The following is a 23,186-nucleotide window of genomic DNA, read 5'->3' on the forward strand; positions in this document are numbered from 1 at the left end:
TCTGTCAAGCTGCTAACCGCAGTAATGGCTGTTACATTTTCTCAAATGCATTTTCCATTGTGATTAAAGTTATGATTTCTCTTCATTGACCTATTTTTGGGATCAATTATGTTAACAAACATCACAGTATTAAACCAGCTTCCCATTCATAGAATAGATATTACTTATCTATGGTGTATCATTCTCTTAAAATAGACATGAATGTATTTGAATTAACTTTACTATTCAGTTTTGTTCCTCTATTCAGGCAAATATAAGCTTGAAGAATTCTTTTTTGTCATAGTTGATGCTTTGGGTCTAAATCTTTATTATACATCTAACATTTGCATGTGTTGAGCACCTACTATATGCCAGATACCGTGTAAGTCACTGGAAAGATGATGATGAGCAAAAACAGTCATGTCCTCTGACCCATAAATAAACTTAAAATTACCAATGTGAGAGGCACATCAAGAAATAGTACAGGAGGCTGGACTTGCGGGCTCACCTGCTCTGTCCTCCTGGCCCTCACTCTCTGTTCTCCATCTCTGGCCTCTCAAATCCCTTCCATTCCCAAGCTCACTGATCCACAGGGCAACCATGAATTCTGTTCTCTCAGCCCAAAATGCTCACCCATTCCTTATTTCCCCTGGTTAACAATTGCTCATCCTTCATCTCACAGCTCAATTATTCATATTTTAAAGAGGTCTTTTCTACTCACCTCCCCAATTAAACTTAATCCTTAATGATTTTTTTCTTTCTCTAATTAATTGCATTCTCTAGGCATTAACAATGACAAAAATGACATTTTTTCTATCATGGAGAATATAAACATTGACTCACATTTTAATCTGCTTTTTAATTTCTTAAGGATGTTTTGATTAACACAAACTTTGTATATTTTTCATCAGTTTTATCATTCTTTTACCATTAACTAACTAATCATTAGTATAACACATCCCCACATCTGTTCATCAACACATGAGCACACACTCTCAAACATGCCTTGGATTTTATTTTAATGATTTTGTGATTTTCCCTTTTCTCTTATTTGTGTAGTTCACATGCTTTTCTCTCTTCTTGGAAAAATCCACGTGTCAGATAGTTTCTGAGAGAGGAAGCCATAGGCATCTTCATTAATTACAGGTGCTGCAGGGCAGTCAGAGGGAGTAAAAGACCTATTGTGTTTATAATGAAAGGAATTACATCCCTGATGGCTGCCCCAGTTTAAAGGAAATTTGGTAAATGATAGCCATTCAAGATAGATTTATTGTGACATTAAGAACAGAAGCTCACATTTATCAAGTGTCCACTGTATGTCACATGAACCACACTAGGAAAAATTCTGACTCCAGATCTCATTTTCTAAGTCACATCTCTATACTGTGCTTTGGGAGAGTTATCAAAAATATCAAAAGCGATTATCAAAAATAATGGTCTTAAAAGCAACATACTAATACCGATAATAATAGCTATCATTTATTGAGATCTTACTGTAGACAAAGGCATTTCTAAGCCTCAAATAAAGTAATGGTAGTATCCACATTTTTGGAAATAAAATAAATAAAGCACTTTAGTGTTAACTGTAACATCAATAGGAAGCATCAACTCATAGAATTAAGATTGTTTGAGATAGAATCCATATTTTAATAACCAGCACAAGGCATTAGAATGAAGGAAGTATGGAGCTTATTAAAGAAAATGCTTTTAATGTCTTCAATTATATTGGAAGGGTCATGTCATAGAAGAATTTGATTTATGCCAATAGCCTCAAATATGATTTGAATCAGTGAATAGGAAATGAAAATTTTAATTTTAAGAAGGCTAAATAATTACATTTGAAATGGAACTGGGCTACAACTTGACTTAGTGAATCACTGTCATTGGAAAGACTCAACGGAAAGTGAAGTTTTTCCACCTTAAGGTGGAATCAAGTGGTGCCGACTAACTGAGGTGCCAGTTCGATGTTCATTGAACTTTGCTTTTGCCTTCATACACACAAGCCACATGGAAGCTGGAAATCACACCCAAGTCTCAGAATTCCTCCTCCTGGGTCTCTCAGAGGATCCTGAACTGCAGCCCCTGCTGTTTGCAGTGTTCTTCTCAATGTACCTGGTCACTGTGGTTTGGAACCTACTCATCATTCTGGCCATCAGCTCTGACTCCCAGCTCCACACCCCCATGTCCTTCTTCCTCTCCAACCTGTCCTTTGTGGACATCTGCTTCATCTCCACCACCATCCCAAAGATGCTAGTGAACATTGAGGCACAGAGTAAAGACATCACCTACATAGGATGCCTCATTCAGGTGTATTTTTTAATGATTTTTCATGGAATGGACAATTTCGTCCTGACTGTGATAGCCTATGACCGGTTTGTGGCCATCTGCCACCTGCTGCACTACATGGTCACCATGAACCCACACCTCTGTGTCCTCCTGGTTCTGATGCCTTTGTTCATCATTTTCTGGGTCTCCATTCTTCCTATTCTACTATTGAGGTGGCTGACCCTCTGTATAGGCACTGAAATTCCACATTTCTTCCGTGAACTGGGTCAGGTTCTCAAGGTGGCCTGCTCTGACACCTTCCTCAATAACATCATCATGTATGTGACAACTGCTGTGGTGGTTGTCTTTCCTTTCATTGGAATCCTTTTCTCTTACTCTCAGATTTTCTCCTCTATAATGAAAATTTCCTCTGCAGGAGGAAAATATAAAGTATTTTCCACCTGTGGGTCTCATCTTTCTGTGGTCTCCTTGTTCTATGGGACAAGCCTAGGGGTCTACCTCACTTCTGTTGTGACCCATTCTTCCCACAGAAGCTCGATCGCCTCAGTGATGTACACTGTGGTCACCCCCATGCTGAACCCCTTCATCTACAGCCTGAGGAACAAGGATGTGAAGAGGGCCCTGGGAAGTCCCCTCAGCTGAGCAGACTCTTCTCCATGATGAGTCACTGACCTTAGAACTAAGTGGACATGGCTGGCCCCAAAGATAAATTTTGTGAATTTAAATCCCCTGGTTCTTTCTCTCCCCTAAAACACATTCTCGATTTCTTCAATATCCCAAACACTCATGCCTTTACTTTTATTTGTCTGTATTAGTTTCTTCTCTAGAATCTCCTCAGTAATTAGTTTTTGAGCTGTATTGCTTATATGGTGTTCAGAAAGTTCCATGTTCAGTTATCTTTCTTGAGAAATTCTTAAGGTTTCTAACTTGAGTTTTAAACCACTCATCATATCAATTGCTGACATGGAACGCCCACAATTATGCTTTCAAATGTTGATGTTCTTCATCTCAGTTTGATTGTGAACTTGTTTTCTCCAGAAGAAATGTATTGAAAATGATACAGTCACCACAACAAATGCTTACCACATCAGGACTGTGCTTGTTTCTTCACGTGTATGATTTTACTTCATCTATTCATGTTTCTTTGAGATATTTTCTCTCATTCACCCCACTTTTCAAAAGAAGAAACTGAGATTGAATTGGACTATGACCTTGCTAGCTGACACTGAGTTTGCTATCCTACTTTCTAGGAGGAAAGTGAGGTGATTTTCAATTTCAAAGTAGGAAAGTAGATTTGAAAGCTGTTTTTTTCAGATGACTCATAGTAATATACCACCTAGAATAACCCAGAGATGTTGCTTCATTCTTTGTGATAATTCCTTCCGTTCTTCCTTCTATCATTTCTTCTTTCCTTCCTTCCTTCCATCCATCCTTCCTTCAATCCCTCCTTTCTTCCTTCTTTCTTTTATTCCTACCTTTTCCCTTCCGTCTTTCCATTCATTATTCCTTCCTTCCTTCATTCTTTTCTTGCTTCCTTCCCAGCCTCCTTCTTTCCTTTCCTTTTTTATTTGATGTTTATTTCCCATCATTGCAATTTTGAATTACACCCTCCAAAATCCTAAAACTTGTTGTAATGAATACAATTGGATCAGAAGGTTGTTTTCACATGGTTTAATTTTTTTTTCTGACACTCTCTGTAGTGTCACCAGAATCATGGTTACACACGTGCAGAAGGTGTTCAGAACTCAGCTCACTTTTTGAGAAGAATGTTGGTAGAGTTGACTCTACAGGGAAGGATGGAGTCATAGATGCTGTCAACATTCCTCCCACATTCCCGGGGATCCTCTCACCATCTCCATTGCATGACTGCCAATGGCCAGCACCAGCTGGAACCTACTTTGCCCAATATATGGTTCTAGGAATGACAGAGAATTATGCCCCTTCAGGGACAGCCTTTGAGGATGAGTGTGCAGTTACCATGTCTTTCATGCTTTAGTTGAGATAATTCTGAGGTTTGCATTTTGGATTACTTTCTAGAATTTCCCCACAGGATGAAAACTCTGCTCAGTCATAGTGGAAGCTGACCCAATGCATACTTTATTGGATATATTTTCTTCCCCGTGTCCAATATTCCTGTCTCCCATCTATGTTCATTGCTCCTTCCAATAAAGTGCTTGTACTTGAATTTTTGCTCAGTGTCTGCTTCTGTGGGAACCACAAATAGCATAGATGGTCAAGACTGTGGTGTATCAAGACAATATCATGAATGGATTTAGAGACTTTAAGAGAGAAAAAAGAAAGTAATTATTGGGACATAGTAAAAACTGCCAAATTGCTCAAAATTATAATTTGTTAAGATGAAAGACCTATTTGATGTGGCTTCAATTCACTTTGATTCCATTAAGTTTAATACAATGTGCATTTATTGTCTACTTGGACAAATTAAGGATAGGACCAGAGATGCAAATGATTGCAATACTGAGTGGTGAGCATAATATAATTGGTGTGTAAGAGATTCTGTGGAAAACAAAGGTAAAAGTTTTCCACTCACCTTGAGTAGTTCCAGGAAAAACTCTTTATGCATTTATTTTTTAACTTTTTTAGTAAAGTGTAATTTACATACATGTAATTCACCCATTGATTATGTAAATACAATGATTTTTGTAAATTTATAGATTTATGTAATCATTATCGCAATCCAGTTTGGGAAAATGTCTATCACCTCAAAAAGTTCCCTTGTGCCCAATCACAGTTAAATCCCACTCCTACCTAGGAAACCACTTGTCACTTTCTGTCCATATAAATTTGCCTTTTCTAGATATTTTGTATGAACAGAATCATGCAATATGTGGTCTTGTGTATCTGGCTGCTTCTACTTAGAGTACATTTTGGAGGCTGACCCATGTGGAAGTATGTATCAATGTTTTGCTCCTTTTCATTGCAGTATAGTATTCTATTGTCTGTATATACCACATTTTGCATATTCAGTTACCATCTGATGGATATTTGGATATTTCCAGTTTGGGGTTATTACGGATAACGCTGCTGTCAACATCTGTGCACATGTCTCAATGTTGACATGGATTTTCATTTCTCTTGGGGAGATACCTTGGAGTGCAATTACTGGGCTATGTTGGATATTCATGTTTAACTTTTTAAGAAACTGTCAAACTATTTTCCAATGTGGCTGCACCAATTTACATTCCCACCAGGAATGCATGGAGGTTCCCATTTTCCCATATCTTAGCCAACACTGGGTATTCAAGAAAAATTCTAAATGCTTGAAAGGAGAAAATGCCTGAAAGTTGAGTAAAAATAATAAGTAGAAGCTTAACTGGAGAATATATTTGGTTAAAATTCAAGAGTGAGGTATATCAGGAAGGTATATGTAACTTATGGCTGAGATATTAGAAATCAGTTTGGATACATAAATGGAAGACAGACCATTGAGAGTATAGTTTGACATACCAAGGATTTTATAAACATTGAGAACCAGAGTCTTGTTGGAATCATATGTATAATACGAGGACTTCAGGATTGCTCTTGAGTGGCAGAAATAGGATGCAGAGGGAACAGTGAGGAGGCTGTGGAAATAATTCAAGGAAGAGATGATGGGGATCTGACCTAAAACAGTAGGATTGACATAAGTAGATTTGGGAAGAAAGATGTATTATTTACCTATTGCTGCTGTAACAAATTGCAGTGAGTCTAGTGGCTTAAAATAACACCAATTTATTATCTAGCAATTCTGGAAGTCAGAAATCTAATATGTGTCAGCAGGGATGCTTTCCTTCTAGACGCTCTAGATGAGAATCTGTTTCCTTGCCTTTTCCTAATTCTATAGGCCCCGTGCTTTCATTGGCTTGTGACTCCTTTTTCTATCTTCAAAGTCAACAGTATAGCATCTTCAAATTTCTCTCTAACCCTCCTGCCTCCCTTGTAAGGATGCTTGTGCTTACACTGAGCCCACCATGATAGTTCAGGATAATTTTCCCATCTCAAGATCCTTAATTTTATCACATCTTCAAAGTGCCTTTTGCCATCTATGGTGACATAGGCAAAGGTTCTGGAGATTAGTACACAGATCTCTTTGGGAGGCTATTATTCAAACTATCACAAGAGATGTGTATGAGTTAGAATTTGCCAACAATAGATTGATAAAGCCTTGAGCTGAGAACGTGAAGGTTCTGTTATGGCACACCTTGTTGATTTTCATTGGGTATGTCATCATGTGGTCTTGGTTCATGTAAAGTTAGGGCTGCATTGCACAGGTCTGCTTGTTGGCAAGGAATAGAACAGAATTTCCTGAGTCATCTGAATATAGTTGAGCAGAGGCTCAGTCTGACACTAGACTCAGGGGCTCAAGCATTGTGAAGATTTCCATTCAGATTTTCCCCTTTATTTTCTCATACTGGCTAACCCAACGTGGATAGAGGTACTCAAACCAGCAGCTCTCACAATTCACATCTCAAAACTTCACAACTAAGGAGCTACTGGATTTATTTTAGCTCTGAGTGTGTAAAAAAAAAAAAGTTCTCAGAAAAGGATTCTAATTGACAAAATCATGTCCTATTCCCACCTTGGAGAAATCAACTGTGGTCAGGAGACAATGCCATGGGAAACCTCTTCAGAACCACATTTGTTTATTCAATTGAGAAAGAGTGTCCCTGGCAGAAAGTAAGATTAATACACAGACGCTGAGATGTGAGGTAGCCTTTGGGGAATGGGGCTGGAGGAGAGAAAGTGATGAGGAGTATGGTAAAAGTGGAAGACAGGAGTCAGGGACTGATCATGTGAGGCTTTTCTATCATTGAAGGACTATGTTTTCATTTACTCTGAGTGATATGAGGAGTCATTGCAGGGTTTTGAGGAGACACGTGACATGATTGGTCTTGTAAAAGATCATTCTGTCTGCTGAGTTGAGATTGGATTGTAAGGTGTGAGGAAGCCTGCTGGGAGCTGACTGCAGCATGCCAGTGAGATATAGGCAGCTAGAACACAGGTATAGAATAGTGTAAGGATTGAGAAGTGGTCACTTTGGCTGTGTTCTGCAGGTAGAGCCACGAGGATTTGCTGTCAGTCAGGATGTGTTTTTGAGAGAAAGAGAGGAGACACGAATGACCCCATGGAGCCAGAACAACTGGAAGAATGGAGTTGTCTCCATTGAGACAGGGAGGGCTGTGGGTGGAGCACATTTGGGAAGGACGGGGGACATCAGAAGATCAGCTTCTGAAATGTCAAAATTGATCTATTCCAAATGGATAAGTATTATATGATTGCAGTTATATGAGATGGCTAGAGGAATCAAATTCACACAGACAGAAAGTAGAATGTTGGGTGCCAAGGACTGGGAGATGGGGATGAGTAGTTAATGTTAAAGGGGACAGAATTTCAGATTAGGAAAATGAAAAAGTTCTGTACACTGATAGTGGCAGTGGCTGCACAACATTGCAAATATACTTAATGACAAGTCCACAGAATGGTACACTGAAAATGGTTAAAATGCACATTTCATGTTATAATAATTAAACCACAATAAAAATAAGAAGTAGCACAAAATTATGGAGAAAGATTGTGAGATTTTATCAGATAATATTTTCAATATCATTATAAAATAACAGAGAATGATTGAGATTTTTTAAATAAAATTTTAACATTAGTCTTCAAAAATCTTTACCAGGATTTGTAACCCACCACAATGTTGACATTTTGGTCTGTATAACTACTTGTCATTAGGGGATGTCCTGTGTAAGGTAAAATGTTTAACAGATCCCTGTCCTCTACTCACTAAATGCCAGGACTGAGTTGTGATAACCAGAAATGTCTCCAGACATTGCCAGTTGTCCTGTAGAGGGCGAAATCAGCCTGATTGAGAAACACTTGAGTAGAACAATTCCATGGATGCCAAAGTTGATGGTCTTATCTTTCAAAGAGACGGGATAACAGGGAAAGTAACATTTTAGGGAAGATAAAACATCGGTTGGATCTTGGAAAGATTGAGGTGAGGGAGGAACAGAACACCCCATTGATGCTATTATCTCAGAGGTCAAATGTATTGATCTGGCGATCATCAGTCTGCGTGGGTAGCAGGATAAATCAGGTAATTGTACAGAAAGAGGAAAAAGCTCCTGTTGAGAAGAGAACTGGGAGTTAGACAGACAAGATGATGCCTGGCTGAATTCTAGTCATTATCCTTCAATTTCGATTATGAGACCCTAGTAGATGTATGCTTTCATTGAACACTATACCATCCACTGCAACATTAGCTACCATTGTAATTGAATAGTTATTTTTGTAATGTTTTTTTTTTATTTCTATAACTATCTTATTAGTGTCTGTCTCATAAAATCTCTACATAAACTTTGAATCCTATCGCATCCTAACTTCTGAGGGAAATTATGCTATCCCTTATCCTTTCTTTATCCTGTATTTTCCAATGTCTGCAATGCAATGTTATAATTTGCAATGTCATGGGAATGTTCCACACTCCCTTTCTTTTAATGAAAATGACACTGTCTCATAGACTCATACTACTCTTTGGGTGTTGCTCCAAACTTTAGCAGAATTTGATCCATACTTGTAACATCCATTTCCGCTCTGCTCACTGTCTCTTCAACCAACTCATCTGGAGTCTATCTACCTCTGTCACAATTGCTCTCCCTGAGGTCTGCAGTAACATCATAGGCCCAATAAATTCTAATGGATATTTCCATTCTTCAAAATGCTTGATTTTTCAGTAGCAACATCACTAATGGCTGCCTTCTCACTTTGCAAATAGGCACCTTTCTCAACCATTTCACTTTTGTGACAATGGGATTCTGAGGGTCAAGCCTGTTGGGCTCTTAGTAACATTAAAATATCCCTCAGGGAAAAATTCCTAACTTTGAAATTAAATCTCACAACAAGGAGGCAAGTATTTGGGCAGTAGAGTAAGGAGACCTGCAAGAATTTTTTGAAGGAAGATAAATAAATGTTTTGATTTCTAGGAGAATGATCTTATTGAATGCAAATGTGTAAATGTACCAGATATGGAAGGAATAAATGTAAGAAAGAGGTCTCTCCCTCTCCACAGCTGTCTTCAGGGAAACAGAAGTAGCAGAAACTTTTGTTTCTGTTATTCTCCTACCTCAAGGGAGCTTGATTGTTTAAAGAGTAGAATGAAAATAGAACAATTTATTTAATGAGAGGCTCTGACAATTCAGCCCCCAATTGTACTAGAAATCTTAAATAAATTTCCACTGTCCGAAGAAAATCATCTGAGGCTTCCCGGTGATATGGGTTCTGAATTCCCTGCCTGGATCTTCTCCCTATACTTCCTGGGGAAAAGTCACCATAGTAGACAAAGCCAGGGCCCCCAGGGGTTTCCATGAAAGATCCAGTGTATCCTAGTACACACTGGGGGCAGGGCAGGGGAGGGAAGATATAAAGAGTGGAGGGGAAACTTTTACTAGACCAGAGTACTAGGAACACAAACAAGTGTTTGTCAAAGTGTCCCCAGACAAGCAGCATAAGCATCCCCTGGGAGCTTGTTAGACATGCAAATTTTTGTCTATCATCCTAGATCTACTACACCAGAAACCCTAAGGTCTAACTCAGCCATTTGTGTTTAACAAGCCATCCAGGTGGATCTTATGCATGGCTAAAATTTGAAAGCAACTGCTCTAGGGGATTTCTTGAAATAGATGATGAAGGATCCAAACAGGGCTGCATCATCAGAGATCTGAGGTCTCTCCACCTCCAAAATCTTATCTATTAGTAATGATTCACTTGTCTTTGATTTACAATGCTTATGTCCTCTTTCTTTTTTCATCTTATACATTTGTTTGAATTATCACAATAATATTAAATACTTACTGTTCCTAGCAGCAATTCTTGGATGTTCATTAATTGTGCTTTCTTAATGCTTTCATGTTCAAAAGATTATTTTTCATTGAAAAATGCATGTTATTTATCATTTGAAGGATATGTCCTTATTTTCCTATTTTGAGAGCCTGCATCCCCCCATACACGTACACCTCACCATTTGCAGCAATGACTGTTAAAATTATTACATACATTTTTATTTCTATTGAACTTGCCAGTTTTTGTATTTATATATTTATGCAAGAAATGAATATAAAAAGATTTCCTAAAGTTAAAGCATATTTAATTTCCCAGGGTAAGTATTATTGACACATAGTACATTCTTCAACATACTGATCAAGACAGACTTAAATATAAACAAACAAACAAACAAAAAACAGAAATAGAAATTCAGAGAACAGATAGGTAGTTGCCAGATGTGGGAGTGAATGGGTGAAGGTGGTCAAAAGGTACAAACTTCCTGTCATACAATAAATGTCATGGGATGGAATGTACAAAAAGTGACTATAGTTAATAATTCTGTATTGTATATTTGAAAGTTGCCAAGGGAGTTGATCTTAAATGTTCTCATCACAAGAAAGAATTTGTAACTACCTGTGGTGATCGATGTTAGCTAGAATTACTGAGGTGATAATTCCCAACACATATAAATATTGTAAAATTATGTTGTACACCTAGAACTAATGCAATATTATATATCAATTATATCTCATTTAAAAAAATGTTGCTCCACATGTCCCAAGGGATGGACTCTAGTGAATGCTATGCTGCATTGCTCAGATCCTTCTTCAGGATTAAGGGCTTATTCTTCCTGGTTTGGAGGTGCAGCCATCTGACAGGCCTCAGCCCACAGCACTCTTTGGGAATTGCACTCAGCTAAAGAGACCTGCCACACTTAAGATCACACCACTCAGATCTCTTGCTGTGGGAGCATAACTGACTGACAGCCATCTGCATCCACCACTGTGTTTGCATTGAGGTTGCTCCTGGGCTTCTCCCAGTCACTGACTGAGCACAACAGGTACCAGTTCATGCCCATTGCCATGGTCACACAATGACATGGATGAGCAGGTGAATTATCTTTGTCAGGACAGTGACTCCTCTTCTTGGCATGCAAGATCTGAAGTGCCAGGCCGCCCTATAGCTTGAAGTTTAATGGGACTTTTTCTATGTCCCTGGAAGTGTTTTCCCTTTAGGAAGCAAGAGCTCTAAACCTGCAGAGGCTAGAAGTGTGGAGAACTGGGGCACGAACTCCCCAGGTAGTTCACTGGCAGTGCTGTTAGACCAGGCTGCTTCTACTTCCAACTTTTGATTTCTGGACTCATGTATTCCCTAAACTGGAGATACATCACATTATGATTGTCTTTGATTTAGAGTGTATACTGCATCCTGTGAATTGTGTAGTCAGCATTTCCTGTGTATTCAAATGTCTGCATGAAATAGGATCACTCTCTTTGAATTAAATGTGTCCCTATAGCTTAATTTAAATTATTATTTTCTCGCTCTTATACTCCATACTCCCTTTAGGCTATGTTTTACCTCTGTATTCCTCTTTGACAAACTTTACATATGATTTATATTTACCACTATGTTCCTTCAATACTCACTCTTCAACCCACCCTACCTGGCTTATTTCTGCCCCTCCCTCTCTACTAAGAGGTATTAAATGGAGCCTTCCCTAATATCAACAAAGGCTTCCATGTCAACAGCAAACATCATGGGATATTTTCTGTCCTCATTTGATTAGTCTTTTTCAACAAAATGAAAACTATTAACCACTCTGCTTTTCTTCAGAAAGGACTTCTTGGCCTCCATGACACTATGGATACCAAGTAATCCATAAAATCTCTGAAGATTCTTCAAAGGAAGAACATCACAGAAAGTTGGTTCCTGGGTTTGGTTCTTATGGAAATTAAATATTCCCTATGGGACACCTTGTCACTTTTAAGTCAAACCAAAGAAAGAAGAATTTCTCCATGGAGAAAATACTTTCTTCTTCCCCCACTGTTGCCTACACAGACACAAAGTGGGCTGAAATTTTTGCATTATTTTATCTTTATACCTTAAGGAAGCTGAATTGTTAGAAAGAGGAAAGTCAGTAGACCAATTTATTTAATGAGGAGGTCTGAGAATTCAGTCTTTGAGACAATAATAACATGTCCCTGTTGCCCTTGTCCTATAATTCTCTGATCCCTGCCTAGTGAAAACCCAGTTGGGATTCCTGGGGGCAGACCTCAGAGTACAGAATGCTTCAGTGATAACCATCAGAGAGAGTCAGTGTGTCCCAGCGAGGGCTGGTGGAGTAAGTAAAAGAGGATTGAAAGTGGGTACTGGGCTTTCCCTCTAGAGTAATGAGGCTGGGACAGTCCCATATTTAATTAGTCCCTAAAGGCGAAGTCTCTCTACAGTGAAGATACTTTAATTTCTACTGAAACCAGGCTTTCCCAGGTCTTGTTCTGTTTCCTTCTCATTCATTTTGGAATCTAGAGCTCGTTACAGATAAGAGTTAATTCCTGAAGAGTCTCCACCTCTTCTCTACTATTTCCCATAGTCATAGGCTCCTGTTGGATTTCCTGTGTCCAATCATTTACTCACTAGCTACTCACTGGAGATCTATTGTGCCCCAGGTATTGTCTATTTTATTCCTCCTTGATTGTATTTTTCTATTATATTCCCTAACTACTTTTGCAGCAGACTCGACTTCCTGAGAGCACTTAATTGTTCTGTATTGATTGTTTTTGTTGTTCCACTTTAGTGTCCACAATATCATTGACAAATAAGACAATTATTTCTGACATTCAGTACTCAGCACAATTTCCTTTTCTCATCTTACAAATCTCTTTCAGTGTTCAGGTGACTATTGAGTGATTGAATTTGGAACAGACTGCCTTGATCTGTTCATGAATTTAACACAAATATTTTAGTGTTTTAATGTAGAATATCCTGTTGTCTGTAGTTGTAAAACAACCATTTTTTACTGAGTGAAGAAACTATCTTTAGTTTCCTCATTTGGCAAGAGACTCTGTCCAGGCTGCTAACCACAGTAATGGCTGTTACGTTTACTCAAATGCATTTTCCATTGTGATTAAGGTTATGATTTCTCTTCATTGACCTATTTTTGTGATGAATTATGTTAGCAAACATCACAGTTTTAAACCAGCATTCCATTCATAGAATAGATATTACTTATTCATTATGTATTATTCTCTTAAATTAGATATGAATATATTTGAATTCATTTTGCTATTCAATTTAGTGTCTTTATTCAGGCATATATAAGCTTGAAGATTTCTTTTTTGTGTCATAGTTGATGCTTTTGTCTAAATCTTTATTATGCATCTAACGTTTGCATGTGTTGAGCACCTACTATGTGCTGGATACTGTGTAAGTCCCTGGAAAGATGATGGTGAGCAAAAACAGTCACAACCTCTGACCCACAAATAAACATAAAACTCCGAATGTGAGAGGCACATCAAGGAATAGTACAGGGCGCTGGACTTGTGGGCTTACCCACTCTGACCTCCTGACCCTCACTCTCTGTTCTCCATCTCTGGCATTTCAAACCCCTTCCATTTCCAGGCTCACCGATCCACAGGGTAACCATGAATGCTGTTCTCTCACCCCAAAATGCTCGCCCATTCCTTATTTCCCCTGGTTAACAATTGCTCATCCTTCATCTCACAGCTCCACCATTCATATTTTAGAGAAGCCATTTCTGCCCACCTCCCCAAACTAAAGTGTTCCTTAATGATTTTTTTCTCTCTCTAATAAACAGCATTCTCTCAGCATTAATAATGACAAATTTTTCATAGGTGATTACCAGAGGTGAAGAGGGTAGGGTGGAGGGAGAAAGGGATAATTAGGCACATGTGTGTGGTGATAGATTGTAATTATTATTTCGGTGGTGAACATGACAACATGATGTAATCTATGCAGAAATGAAAGTATAATGATGTACACCTGAAATTTATACAAAGTTATAAATCAATGTTACAGCAATAAAAATAAATAAATAAATAAAAAGGAAAAAAATGACACATGTTTTCTATCATGGAAAATATAAACGTTGAGTCACATCTTAATTTGCCTTTTAATTTCTTAAGGATGATTTTATTAATACAAACGTATATTTTTCATCAGTTCTATCACTGTTTTACCATTAACTAACTGATAGTTAATATAATACATCCCTACGTCTGAGCATGAACACATGAGCACACACTCTCCAACATGCCTTGGATTTTATTTTAATGATTTTGTGATTTTCCCCCTTTTCTTATCTATGTAGTTCACATGCTTTTCTCTCTTCTTGGAAGCATCCACGTGGCAGGCAGTCTCTGAAAGAGGGATCCATAGGGATCTTCATTCATTAGAGGTGCTGCATGGCAGTAAAAGGTGGTAACAGACCTGTGGTGTTTATAATGAACAGAATTCCATCCTAATGGCTGCCCTAGTATAAAGGAAATTTGGTAAATGATAGCCATTCAAGACAGATTTATTGTAACATGAAGAACAGAAGCTCACATTTATCAAGTGTCCACTGTATGTCACAGGAACCACGCAGGATAAAGTACTTGCATCATCTCATTTAATTCACTTATCAGTCTTACAACACAGGGAATATTTACTGCTCCCATTGTAGAGATGAGGTCTCTGCAGCTCAGAGAGATTAAATAACTTTGTCGAAGCCACACAAATAGTAAGTTGGTGGAGCAAAATTCCATTCTAGGAAGTCTGACTCCAGATCCCATTTTCTAAGCCACATCTCTATATTGTGCTTTGGGAGAGTTATCAAAAATATCAAAAGCGATTATCAAAAATAATGGTCTTAAAAGCAACATACTAATACCGATAATAATAGCTATCATTTATTGAGATCTTACTGTAGACAAAGGCATTTCTAAGCCACAAAGAAAGTAATGGTAGTAACCACATTTTTAGAAATAAAATAAATAAAGCACTTTAGTGTTAACTGTGACATCAATAGGAAACATCAACTCATAGAATTAAGGTTGTTTGAGATAGAGCCCACATCTTCATAACCAGTACAGAGCCATTAGAATGAAGGAAGTATGGAGCTTTTTAAAGAAAATACATTTAATGTCAATTATATTGGAAGGGTCGTGTCATAGAGACAGTGGTTTATGCCCATAGCCTCAAATATGATTAGAGTCAGTGAATAGGAAAGGAAAATTTTAATTTTAAGAAGGCTAAATAATTACATTTAAAAGGGAACTGGGCTACAACTTGACTGAGTGAATCACTGTCATTGAAAAGACTCAACAGAAGGTGAAGTTTGTCCACCTAAAGGTGGAATCAAGAGGTGCTGACTAGCAGAGGTGCCAGTTGGATGTTCATTGAACTTCGTTTTTGCTTTCTTACACACAAGCCACATGGAAGCTGGAAACCACACAGAAGTCTCAGAATTCCTCCTCCTGGGTCTCTCAGAGGATCCTGAACTGCAGCCCCTGCTCTTTGGAGTGTTCTTGTCAATGTATCTGGTCACCGTGCTTGGGAACCTGCTCATCATCCTCGCCATCAGCTCTGACTCCCACCTCCACACCCCCATGTACTTCTTCCTCTCCAACCTGTCCTTTGTGGACATCTGCTTCATCTCCACCACCATCCCAAAGATGCTAGTGAACATCCAGGCACAGAGGAAAGACATCTCCTACAGAGGATGCCTCACTCAGGTGTATTTTTTTATGATTTTTCTTGGAATGGATAATTTCCTTCTGACTGTGATGGCATATGACCGGTTTGTGGCCATCTGCCACCCACTACACTACACAGTCATCATGGACCCACACCTCTGTGTCTTCCTGGTTCTGATGTCTTGGTTCATCATTTTCTGGCTCTCCCTCCTTCATATTCTACTGTTGAGGAGGCTGACCTTCTGTATAGGCACTGAAATTCCACATTTCTTCTGTGAACTGGCTCAGGTTCTCAAGATGGCCTGCTCTGACACCCTCATCAATGACATCATCATGTATGTGCTTACTGCTGTGGTGGTTGTCTTTCCTTTCACTGGAATCCTCTTCTCTTACTCTCAGATTTTCTCCTCTATAATGAAAATTTCCTCTGCAGGAGGAAAATATAAAGTATTTTCCACCTGTGGGTCTCATCTTTCTGTGGTCTCCTTGTTCTATGGGACAGGCCTAGGAGTCTACCTCAGTTCTGCTGTGATCCATTCTTCCCACAGAAGCTCGATCGCCTCAGTGATGTACACTGTGGTCACCCCCATGCTGAACCCCTTCATCTACAGCCTGAGGAACAAGGATGTGAAGAGGGCCCTGGGAAGTCTCCTCAGCTGAGCAGACTCTTCTCCATTATTGGTTACGGGCCTTAGAACAAAGTGGAGATTGTTGGACCCAAAGGTAAGTTTTGTGAATTTAAATCCCCTGGTTCTTTCACTCTCCTAAAACACATGCTTGATTTCATCAATTCCCAAAACTTCCATGTCTTCACTTTTATTTGTCTGTAGTAGTTTGTCCTCAAAAACCTCCTCAGTAATTCGTTTTAGATTTTTATTGCTTATATGCTGCAGCAAATTCCATGTTTGGTTAGCTTTCTTGAGAAATTCTTAAGATTTCTTACTTGAGATTTAAACCGCTTATCATATTAAGTGCTGTCAAGGTACCCCCAAAATTATCCTTTCAAATGTTGACATTCTTCATCTTAGTTTGATCATGAACTTGTTTCTCCAGAAGAAATGGACTGAAAATGATACAGTCACCACAACAAATGCTTACCACATCAGGACTGTGCTTGTTTCTTCACATGTATGACTTCACTTCATCTTGAAAATGTTTCTCTGAGGTATTTTCTCTCATTCACCCCACTTTTCAAAAGAAGAAACTGAGATTGAATTGGACTATGACCTGGCTAGCTGACACTGACTTTGCTATCCTACTTTTTAGGAAAACAGTGATGTCATTTTCAATTTCAAAGCAGGAAAGTAGATTTGAAAGCTGTTTTTTTCAGATGATTCATAGTAATATACCACCTAGAATAACTCAGAGATGTTGCTTCATTCTTTGTGATACTTCCTTCCATTCTTCCTTCTATCTTTTTTTCTTTCCTTCCTTCCTTCCATCCATGCTTCCTTCCGTCCCTCCTTTCTTCCTTCCTTCTTTATTCCTACCTTTTCCCTGCCTTCTTTTACATTCATTATTACTTCTTACCTTCACTCTTTTCTTCCTTCCTTCCTACCCTCCTTTTCCTTTTTTTATTTGATGTTTGTTTCCCGCGATTGCAATTTTGAATTACACCTTCCAAAATCCTAAAATATGTAGTAATGAATACACTTGAATCAGGTTTTCTTTTACATGATTTAATTTTTTTTTTCTGACACTCTCTGGAGGTAACACAGGAATCATAGTTACACATGTGCAGAAAGTGTTCAGAATTTAGCTTGCTTTTTGAGAAGAATGTTGATAGAGTTGAGTCTGCATGGAAGGATGGAGTCATAGACGCTGTCAGCATTCCTCTCACATTGCCTGGGTTCCTCTCACCATCTCCACTGCCACTGGCCAGCACCAACTGGAACCTACTTTGCCCAACATGTGGTCCTATAAGTGACAGAGAATTATGTCCCATCAGAGACAGCCTTTGAGGATGAGTGTGCAGTTGCTATGTCTTTCATGCTTTTGTTGAGACAATTCTGAGCTTTTCATTTTGGATCACTTTCCAGAATTTCCCCACAGGATGAAAACTCTACTCAGTCATAGTGGTAGCTGATCCTATGCAAGCTTTATTAGATGTATTTTCTTCCCTGTATCCACTACTCCTCTCTCCCATCCATGTTCATTGCTCCTTCCAATAAAGCGCTTGTACATGAATCCTTGGCTCAGTGTCTGCTTCTGTGGGAACCAAAATTAGCATAGGTGATCAAGACTGTGGTGTATCAAGACAATATCATGAATGGATTTAGAGACTTTAAGAGAGAAAAAAGAAAGTAATTATTGGAGACATATAAAAACTGAAAAATTGCTCAAAAATTATAATTTGTTAAGATGAAAGACCTAATTGATGTGGCTTCAATTCACTTTGATTTCACTAAGTTTAATGCAATATGCTTTTATTGTCTACCATGGACAAATTGAGGAGGGGACCAGAGAGATGCCATTGATTGCTATACAGAGTGGTGAGCATAATATAATCGGTGTGTAACAGATTCTGTGGAAAACAAAGGTGAAAGTTCTCAACTCACCTTGAGTAATTCCAGGAAAATCTCTTTATACATTTATTTTTTAACTTTTTTACTAACGTGTAATTTACATACGTGTAATTGACCCATTGATAATGTAAATTCAATGATTTTTGTAAATTTATAGATTTATGTGACCATTATCGCAATCCAGTTTTGGAATATGTCTATACCTCAAATTTCCCCTGTGACCAATTACAGTTAATGCCCACTCCTACCTAGGAAACCACTTGTCACTTTCTGTCCGTATAAATTTGCCTTTTCTAGATATTTTGTATAAATGGAATCATACAATATGTGGTTTTTTGTATCTGGCTTCTTCTCCTTAGCATATGTTTTTGTGTCTCATCCATGTGGAAGTATGTATCAATATTTTGTTCCTTTTAATTGAAGAATACTATTCTATTGTATGTATATATCACATTTTGCTTATCTAATAACCAGCTGATGGACATTTGGATATACTCAGTTTGGGGTTATCATAAATAATGCTGCTGTGAACATTTGTGCACATGTCTCTGTGTAGACATGCATTTTCATTTCTCTTGGAAAGACACCTTGGAGTGCAATTACTGGGCTATATGGTAAATTTATCCTTAAATTTTTAAGAAACTGCCAAACTATTTTCCCAAGTGGCTGCAGCATTTACATTCCCACCAGGAATGCATGAAGGTTCCAGTGTTCCCACACATTTGCCAACATTTGCTATTCAGGAAAATCTTCTATTTGGAGAATATATTTGAATTTTGAGGAACAAATTATGAGTAGAAATTTAACTAGAGAATAGGTATGGGTGACATTCAAGAGACAATCAAGAATGAGGCATAACAGGAAGCTATATGGAACTTATGGCTGAGATATTAGAGATAAGGTTGGATATGCACATGGAGGACAGACCGTTGAGAGTCTAATTTGACATACTAAGGTTCTGATAAGCATTTGAGAACCAGAGCCACGCTGTAATCATATATATAATATGACGACTTTAGAATTGCCCTTAGTAGGAGAAATAGGAGGCAGAGGAAACAATTGGAAGTTTGTGGAAGTAGTACAGGAGAGAAAGGATGGGGACCCCACACCAGTAGCAATGAGATGGAGAGATTTTGAAAGAAACTTGACTTAAGTCTAGTGGCTTAAAATGATACAAATATATTATCTTACAATTTGGAGGTCAGAAGTCTAAAATGTATAAGCAGAGCTGCTTACCTTCCGGAGGCTCTAGAGAAGAATATGCTTCTTCATCTTTTCCAAATTTTAGAGACCCCTGCATTCATTGACTTGTGGTCCCTTCCTCCACCTTCAAAGTCAACAATATAAAAGATATACTGCTTTAGATAGTGCTAAAGATTTAGCATCTTCCATTCTCTCTCCAGCCCTCCTATCTTCATCTTCTAAGGACACTTGTGATTACATGGAGCCCACCCAGATAATTCAGAATAATTTTCCCATCTCAAGTACTTTAATTTAATTAGACCTGCAATGTGCCTTTGGAAGTCTAAGGTAACACATTCACAGATACCAGAGAATAATAGCTGGACATATTTGGGAGGGTATTATTCAACTTAATGTAGGAGATATGTGTGCATTAGAATTTGCCAACACTTGATTGATAAGGCCTTGAACTCAGAAATCGGAATTCTGTCACAGCACTCCCTGTTGATTTTCACTGGGCAGATCTTCTCATAGTCCTGGCTCATGTAAAGGTAAGGCTGCACTAGACAGTCTACTTTGTTGGCAAGTGATAGAAGAGAATTTCCTGATTCATCTGAATATAGCCAAGCAGAGGCTCAGCTGGACACTGGACACAGAGGCTCAAATGCTGCGAGGATTTCTTTTCAGATTATCAGCTTTATTTTCTCAGATTGGCTAACCTCACATGGAAAGAGACTCAGAAGTCAATAGCTCTTATAACTCGTACCTTATAGCTTCACTACTTAAAGAGGAACTAGGTTATATTAGCTTCTCATGTGTAAAAAAAAAATCTCAGAAATGAATTCTAATTGACACAATTACTTCCTCTTCCCACCTTGCATCAGTCAACTGTGGTCAAGAGACAATGTTACTGGCAATGCCTTCAGAACCACATATGCTTATTCAATTTATCAAACCTATATTTAATGAGTATTTACTATGTGTCAGTCATTATTTTAGGCTCAACTCTGCAGGATAAAGAGGATCAGGAGTGTGGGGAGTGCAGGTGGTCATGTTGTGAAGGGTGATCTTAATAATCCTCATTGAGAAGCTTACCATTGTGAGACAATGAATGACTTAGGTGAGTGCATATGTAGGGAAAGAGTGCCCCAGGCAGATAGTGAGGTTAATGCAGAGACCCTGAGCTTGGAGGTTGCCTGGGGAGAAAGTAGTTGGAGCAGAGAGAGTGGTGGGGCGGGGGGCTCAGTAGAAGAGAGGAACAAGTGTCTGGGTCTGATCATGTGAGGCTCTCTCTGCCAATGAAGGACTCTTGCTTTCATTACTCTGAGTGATATGGGGAGTCTTTGCAGGGCTCTGACCAGTCAAGTGACATGATCTGACTTAGCATTTTAAAAGATTGTTCTGGCTTCATGGCTGAGAATGGATTTTATGGTGTGGGGAAGCCTGCTTGGAGGTGGCTGTAACAAGCCAGGTGTGATATAGGAGGCTAGGACCTCCTATATCTAATGGAATAGTAATGTAAGGATTGAGAAGCAGTCAGTTGGGCCAAGAAGATTTGTTCTTATTCAGGATATGGGTGTGAGAGAAAGAGGAGACAAGAATGACTCCACAGTTTGGAGCCTGAACAACTAAAAGAATGGAATTGCATCCATTGAGAAAGTGAGGGCTGTGGGTAGAGCAAATTTGGGAAGGAAAGGGGACATCAGAAATTCAGGTTTTGAAATGTCAAAATTGAGATATTGCAAATGGGTAAATGTTATATGATTCCACTTATATAAGGGAAGAAGAGTAGTGAAATTTGTACAGACAAAGAGTAGAATGGTGGGTGCCAGGAGCTGTTTGGGAGGGGGCTTTGGGAGTTACCGTTTAATGGGAACAGAGTTTCAGTTTGGGAAAAGGAAAAAAGCTAGAGATAGATGCTGGACATGGTTGTTCAACCACATATATGTAATTCCAAGTGGACATAAATTTACACAAAAATGGCTAAAATGGTACATTAATGTTATATAAATTTAACCACAATTAAGAAGATGAAGTAGCACAAAATATTGGAGAAATATTGTGATATTTTTTCAGATAAATTGTCAATATCATTATAAAATAATAAAGAATGGTTAGGATTTTTAGATAAAAATTTTGACTTTAGTTCTCTGCAGTCTTTACCAGGATTTCGAACCCACCACAATATTGACATTTTGGTCTATATACTTATTCATCATGAGGGGCTGTCCTGTGTATGGTAAGGTTTTTAACAGATCCCTATCCTCTACACACTAGATCCCAGCACTGAGTTTTGATAACCAGAAATGTCTCCAGACATTTCCAGTTGGCCTGTAGGGGGTAAAATCAACCTGACTGGGAACCACTGGAGTAGAACAATTCTATGGGTGCCAGAGTGGATGGTGTTATCTTTCAAAGAGAAGGGAATAAGAGGAAAAGCAACATTTTAGGGAACACAAAACGTCAGTTGAATCTTGGAAAGGTTGAAGTGAGGGTCATAGAGAACATCCCATTGGTGCTATAATCTCAGAGGTCGATTATATTGGCCTTGCGATGATCAGTCTGTACCATCAGCAGTGTAAGTCAAGTAAATATACAGAAAGAGGGACAACTTCCTGTTGAGAGAGTCAGGAGTTAGAAAGACAAGCTGATGCTCGGCTGAACCCTACCAGAACCTTCAGTTCTCAGTTATATGCCCCAACTGATTTATACTCTCATGGGTCACTATACCATCTGTCAACATAACATTAGCCACCATGATAATTAAATAGTTATTTGTATAATTATTTTATTAATGACTGCTTCTTAAAACTTTCCAACTAAACTTTGAAATCTATCCCTTTCTAACTTTGGGGGAAACTTATGCTATCCCTTACCTTTTCTTCATCCTGTATATTCCAATATCTGCAGGCAATGTTATAATCTCCAATGTCATGGAAATGTCCCACAATCTCATTTCTTTAAATGAAAATAAAATTCTCTTATAGACTCATACTCCCCTTAGGCTATTACTCCAAACTTTTGGAGAATTTGTTCTATACTTATTACTTCCATTTCCACTCTATTCGCTCTCTCTTCAACGAACTCATCTGGAGTCTTTCTAGCTCCCTGAGGTCTGCACTGACCATATGTGCCCAATAAATTCTAAGGATATTTCTATTCTTCAAAATGCTTGATTTTTCAACAGAAACATCACTAATAGCTTCACTGTTCTTCTGGAAATAGAAACCTTTCACATGAATTTCATTTTTGTGACAATAGGATTCTGAAGGTCAAGTCTATTGGGCTCCATGTAACATTAACACAACCCTCAGGGAGAAACTCTTAGCTCTGAAATTAAATCCTGTGAAAAGGAGGCAAGAATTATGGCAGTACCTTAAGGAGTGCTGGGAGACTTCTTTGAAGGAAGATAAAGAAATTTTTTAATCCACAGGAGAATGATCTTGTTGACTGCAAATGTTTCAATGTATCAGATAAGAAGGAATAATTGAAAGAAAGAAATCCGTTCTCTTTGCAGGGGAATGGAAGTGGCAGAAAGATTTCTTTCTATTATTCTCCTTCTACCCCAAGGGTGCTTGATTGTTTAAAGAATAGAATGAAAATAGAACAATTTATGAATGAGAAGATCTGAGAATTCAGGCCCCAATGTCCTGGAAAATTTAAATAAATTTTCAGTGTCCCCAAGGCAGACCATCTT

General features: G+C 38.4%; 2 protein-coding genes across 2 annotated transcripts; both read left to right on the forward strand.

The window, feature by feature from the left end:
- The first annotated feature begins 1,986 nt into the window (after positions 1-1,986).
- LOC101398037 (olfactory receptor 7D4-like) lies at positions 1,987-2,907 on the forward strand. Its single transcript, XM_014790471.1, has one exon. It carries the CDS (start codon positions 1,987-1,989, stop codon positions 2,905-2,907), a length of 921 nt encoding a protein of 306 aa, XP_014645957.1.
- A 12,608-nt stretch (positions 2,908-15,515) lies between these two features.
- Positions 15,516-16,442, forward strand: LOC101397777 (olfactory receptor 7D4-like). Its single transcript, XM_014790470.2, has one exon. It carries the CDS (start codon positions 15,522-15,524, stop codon positions 16,440-16,442), a length of 921 nt encoding a protein of 306 aa, XP_014645956.2. The 5' UTR covers positions 15,516-15,521.
- The last annotated feature ends 6,744 nt before the right edge of the window (positions 16,443-23,186 follow it).

This window comes from Ceratotherium simum, chromosome 39 (assembly GCF_057802395.1).
Source record: "Ceratotherium simum simum isolate JZ-2026a chromosome 39, ASM5780239v1, whole genome shotgun sequence".
In the NCBI taxonomy this organism is placed as follows: domain Eukaryota; kingdom Metazoa; phylum Chordata; class Mammalia; order Perissodactyla; family Rhinocerotidae; genus Ceratotherium; species Ceratotherium simum.

Bases quoted from the DNA above. Each gene is read 5' to 3' on its own strand.
- LOC101398037 (XM_014790471.1), top strand. From the start codon at position 1,987: ATGGAAGCTGGAAATCACACCCAAGTCTCAGAATTCCTCCTCCTGGGT.
- LOC101397777 (XM_014790470.2), top strand. From the start codon at position 15,522: ATGGAAGCTGGAAACCACACAGAAGTCTCAGAATTCCTCCTCCTGGGT.